Source organism: Microtus oregoni, unplaced genomic scaffold, assembly GCF_018167655.1.
Source record: "Microtus oregoni isolate MIOR12 unplaced genomic scaffold, Mior012 000002F_ref0000024, whole genome shotgun sequence".
In the NCBI taxonomy this organism is placed as follows: Eukaryota; Metazoa; Chordata; class Mammalia; order Rodentia; family Cricetidae; genus Microtus; species Microtus oregoni.
In genome coordinates this window covers 72290069-72296039 of record NW_024543061.1, presented here as the reverse complement: position 1 = coordinate 72296039, position 5971 = coordinate 72290069, and the positions used below count along the sequence as shown (strand labels likewise).

Sequence of the window (5971 nt, the reverse complement as noted above, 5' to 3'; positions counted from 1 at the left end):
AACCCAAACCCAGAAAGACAATTATCACATGTACTCACTCATAAGTGGTTTTTAAACACAAAGCAAAAAAAAAAACAACAACAACAAAAACAGCCTACAAATCACAATCCCAGAGAACGTAGAGAACAATGAAGACCTTAGGAGAGACATACATGGATCTAATCTACATAGGAAGTAGACAAAGACAAGCTCTCCTGAGTAAATTGGGAGCATGGGACCTTGGGAGAGAGTTGAGGGGGAGGGAAGAGGCAGGGATGGGAGAAGAGAAAAATGTAGAACTCAAAAAAATTTAAAAAAAATCAAACTTTAAAGGTTTCCTTTATAACTTCTTCAGTATCCTTTTACATCTTTAGAATCTGGCTATCTGATTTTTTTTTGAGTTTCAAGTTTTTGTTATCTCTGGGAGGACTTTTATTTACAAATTAATTTCTGCTCTATTTCCTTTGTATCTCATCTTCCCTTCCATTTTTTAACAGTTTTACCTGCCAAATAGAGACCAGTGCAGCAGATAGCAGCTATTTGTGTTTTTTCCATTCTAATTTTTAAAAATTTTTATTTTTCTAATTTTAGAATTCTAATTTTTCCCATTCTAACTGTTTTCTATGCTAGCAAATACCCTACTATGTCGACAAGGCAATTGAGACTCTGTTGTATAAATCATTGCCTACAACAGCAGACACACAACAACACCATACTTTCATTACAAACCCATCTGATACATGCTACTGTGGGACACTGCTCTATATTCTGCAACCAATCAGTGGTTGGGAATCCCCAGGCTCAGGTGATAGAGCACACTGACTAAAAGAAGTTCCACTGATAGGAAATAGAAGGAGATGGATGATCTGGGATTTCTTGCAAGGATGCTCCATTCTCAGAGAGGTTGGTCTTGCTTCCATTGCAGAGAGCATATAACCACCATTACATGATGGAGGCACACTATCTTAATCTATGCAAGATAAATAGACACATAAGAAATGTCTATAAATTTTCCACCCTCAAATGGATCAACCTCAGTTTAATAAATCAGCATTGATTGCCTGAGTCTTGGAACTATTGCTTTCCAACGAAACAGATAAGTTATTGGAATGGCTAATAACCCAAGTGACTAGTTAATATTTGAAAACATATTGAACAATCTTAATTATCTTGGAAATTAAAATTAAAACTGCTTTGAAATTTCCACTTGCCCCTATAAGAATGGTTATAATGAAGATATCACAACACAAAACTACAATAATTAAAATGCAAAGTTTTAGACCCCACTCCTAATGTACACATCTATACTGCAACTTCTGTACCTAAGGTTCAAGAAGATGAAGAGGAAAGGTTGTTAAGAGCCAAAAGGTAAGGAAGTTTGCTGTGATAGTGTCTCCTAATAATATCAGAGATACACCCATTAAAATATCTCCAACATCATTGTCTAAACAAGAGCTGAACAATGACAACAGTGCTCAAGCCAAAGTGGAGGGGGAAACGTCCACAAGGCCTCAGTACTACATGAGCAACTACAGGCAACTAAGAAATGCTAACAGCTATAGAAACTCTCTTCCAGAAAAAGAGAATAGTTTGTTATCCAATACCAAATGATTCACCTAGAATATAAAATACAAATAATATTATATAGACTGTGCAGATTGTACTTATGTATTTATGAGTATATATGTACATATTATATAATAATTAATGTAAAAGGAGGTCATGAATTTGAAAAAGAGAAAGGAGGGGTATCTATGAGGGTTTTGCAGAGACCTTCAATATTCTTAATGCTGTTACTCTTTAATACAGTTCATCATGTTCTGGTGACTCCCAATCATAAAATCATAAAATTATTTTTCTTACTACTTCATAGCTGTAATTTTTCAATTGTTATGAACCACAATGCAAATATTTTTGGAGGAAGGAGTTTGTCAAAGGGGTCACAACCTATAGGTTCAACCTCTGGTTTAGAGAAATGGAAGGGAAAAATAAAGCAATTGTAGTACAATCTTTAGACAAACAAATAAATAATTACTTCAAAAGAAGTTGTCATAAGTTCTGGCAAGAAATTGGATAGAAACAGAACATGTATATGCTGTTGCGGTGGATATAAACTTTAGCAACCAGTATGGAAATCTCTATAGGATCCCAAAATTTAAAATATTAAACTACCATTGTGATCCACTCATAGGTATATGCTCAAAATAATAAGTCAGTAAACACACACATGGCATATTACTTGTACATCCATATATGTTGATGCATTATCTTTAAGAAATAAGAAATGGAACCAGATAAGAGAAAAATCAACAGATGAATACAGAAAACATGATACACATGCACTATGAAAAGTAAAATCCTTACATTTGCTGACAAACTTAAGAAGCTAGAACATTGGGGTAAACAAAATTAATTAGATTTAGAAAGACAAATTTGCTTGTTGTCTTAATACAGATGTATTAAGATTTGGGATTTAATTTAGACTGTGCACGTGCATGTGTGTATGTGTTTGTGTGTGTGAGTGTTTGTGTGTGTGAGTGTTTGTGTGAATGTGTGTGTGTGTATCTGTCTGCATCTTAAAACTAGAAAGGAGACCACCAAAAGGGAGGGAAAAGTGTTAAGGGAAGGAGATGGAAGATAACTGAGTTTGTGGTACTTGTAACATGGATATGGAGTTGGAGACTTTGTGGGAGTAGGAAGTAAATGGGCAGAACAGTGGAGATGAAGGACCAGTAAGAACAAACTTAATGGCATATACTGAGAAAATACACTGAATCATATTACTTTGTATAAGAATTATAAAAAAGAATAAAATTGGATGAACTGTTTGCATAGCATCCCAAATTGATAGTTGCATAGAATTCAGTGACTGAATATTTTACTGCCTACACTAGAACTTTCCATCAGTGACTTTGTCAACACATGTCTCTTATTTCCACAATTTATACAAGATTCTAAGAAACCAGATCCTCAAGAAATTTCCTATGTTTACCATACATAGTTCATACATGTTTTTTAGTAAATAAAGGAAAAAAATGAATTGTGTGTAATTATTTATGCATTGTTTTACAGTGATACTATCTTTAAAACATGGAAAGTAAGATTCTTTTTGCTTAAAGTTTAAAATAAATTTTAAGAATATAAAATGAAGTACTGATAGACAATCTATCACACTTACAGGTTTTAAAATGAGAAAAACAAAAGCAGTAACCTGAAATACATAAGATGTGCTTTTAACTTCATAACACATCATTTTTAAATTTAAAGATTTTTTAGGAAACATCTTTTAGTACTGTTATACAAATTACCTCTTTTCAAACTTTATATATATTCATATTAATATGTCATTTATCCATACAACTCACTGTATATATTCACTAAATTTACTCTATTTTGTTATTACTTTATTATACTTGTTTTTATCTTTTAATAAGAATTTTTGATTACTCTGTACTAAAGTTGAGAATTCTTTTTACTCTTTTGTATGAACTGAATAAGAAATTTTAAATAAATACTGTTTTAAATATGCACTTTTGCTCTATAATTTAGAATTCAATATTCTTGCATCTACAAATGGCAGAAGCATCGCAGTCTGAACTCACTTTTCATCATGGCAATGAACAGTGTAGTGGAATCACATATCCCCTTGTTACCAATTGTAAGTAAACCAGAGAATAAAAAAGAATAATACACATGGCTTCACAGTTATTCATTTTTTTCTATATTCTTATATTCTTTATATCCAGGTTGTATGTGAGGCAGCAGCGATTAAGGAAATGCTCTTTTCAATCTTTCTTGTCTGTATGGTTCTCACCAAAATGTATCCACATATCTTATTTAGCAGGTTTAGGGAAGAGACTTTCCTGAGCATGGTTTTAGAATGTTTTTAATAACTTATATTCTGAAAATAGTAGTGGAGAGAACAGAGTCACTCTTTCCACTGGGTCTTTTAGGCTAGAAGATACCATATCTCTGTTATTTATCTATAGACATGAGAGTTCTTTTTTTTTTTTTCAGTCAGCATCTCACCTGCTTCAGAAACAACTGAAGGGCTTGTTTCAACTTCTGGTTTCCCCATATCAAGATAAAAGAATGACCTGCTGGGTAGATGGCACCAATTGTTATGGAAAATAAAAAGACTGGTGCGTTATGTAAACTCCAACCTGCTATAACCACACAGAAAGAGTATGTAGCATATAACAAGAGAAAGGAGACCACAGTTTTCAAGGCCTTTATGTGGACTGTGGTGCTGGTATCTTGACATCCTTTGCCATGGTATTTCATATTCCTGAGATGTTTGCCTAGGGAGTAGATTAAGAGCAGAACACAAGTCAGTGATATACAAAGTGGTATGATATTTATCATGCCAAAGAGATGTAAGTTTGCAAGGCCTGTGATGTCCTTCAGTTTGTTCTTCAAAGTCACATTTCCTTCATAATCATTCACCCAAGCAATCGTGTTGATGTTTATCATCCCAACATATGAAACCAAAAACAGGAAGGTCCCCAAAAATATCATGAGGAGAACTTTCTCAGTTTTTCTTTTTAGGTGAAGAAATAGAGGGTTGGAAAAATTGGCTATCTTGAACAAATAAAACATGCTGAGTATAGTCCCAAACCAATTGCTAAAATGGTTGTTTACCTCCCATATTATGCGACACCAAACTCTTTTCTGTACACTGTATATATCTGTAGTAAACACAGATGAATGCCAGTTCATTAACATTGCCCAGAGTATACCAGTTCTGGAGACGGCAAGAGCAGTTATGATTCTGTCAGCGGAGGAGACTTTACTTCTCTTGATACAGTCACTGGCGTTCACAAGAATTATGAAGATATTGGCACAGTTCCCTAAGAGAAATTCCGTCATTATTATAATGGTGACAATCCATTCCAGTAAATTCATCATGTCTGACCAAACCGAAAAAAAAAATGGGCAAGCTTAATTTCACTGCTTATGGTTCTTTTTATACAAAGATATAATTATATTTGCTCTTCACTGAATGTATACTAGAGTTCTTGCTTCTTTTAAAATGTGTCAATTAGAATCTCAGTGTGGTGTGATAATGGATGAATTCAAATTCATGTTTATGGAAATTTATTTTACCATAATGTCTCTAATGACATACTTTTGTGCCTCTGCCATAGAGTAGTGTATTTCAGAGCTGCTATTGGAAAACACACCAATTCCTATTTGCTAGCAGGCAAATAAATACAAATTATGTTCCATTGTTTAAAATTTTGATCCTTCTTTAATCATATATCAACTGCCATACTCAGCTTGATTTGTTAGTAAAATTCTAGAACTCAGATTGTAAAGAATGTAGGGGGTGCCACTCATTTGAAACTTTGTTCATCTAGAGTATGAAATCATTTATTTTAATACAAAATTCATAAGCAAAGAGTCTTAAATTTACATATCATAAGATCCAAGGATTTCTGGGGAACATCAAAAAGGTGAACATTCCTTGAAAACTGCTCTCTGATAACAAATATCTGTGTTTAACTTGATTCTTTGTCAACTCATAAGAATGAATATTTATATACACAACATATATATGGAAACATGCACATATAGTACACTACATAGATGGAAGGATTATTGTCTTATGATTTTCAAAATGAAGTGTATCTCAGGGATCTCATCTAGGATTATAAATCTCTTTCTCCACTTTGATTTCAAGCCCAATCTTAATGTTCTAAAACTCTTAAGTATTACTTGATTAAAATTATTTGAAAGTTCATAATACTTCTTATACAATTAAAGAATATGTTTTAATATTTAGTCATCTATATAATGAAAACCAAAACTGCATTGAGATACTGTCCCATTCTAGTCAAAGATGTTTGTAATTAAAAAAAAAAAACAGAAATCAACTTGAACATGATTCTCACTGTGTTCCCAACACTAGGGAGAATGAGGGGAGGACAGTGAAAGTATAAGAAAAGATTTACACATTCATATCTCATCTCATAAAAAACTAAGGGTACTT

The 5971-nt window shown here is 33.0% G+C and overlaps 1 protein-coding gene across 1 annotated transcript; it reads right to left on the bottom strand.

Moving 5' to 3' along the window:
* Positions 1 to 3996: 3996 nt before the first annotated feature.
* Positions 3997 to 4887, bottom strand: LOC121465547 (taste receptor type 2 member 120-like). The gene has a single exon (XM_041678772.1). The coding sequence runs from the start codon at positions 4885 to 4887 to the stop codon at positions 3997 to 3999; it is 891 nt and encodes a 296-aa protein (XP_041534706.1).
* Positions 4888 to 5971: the final 1084 nt, after the last annotated feature.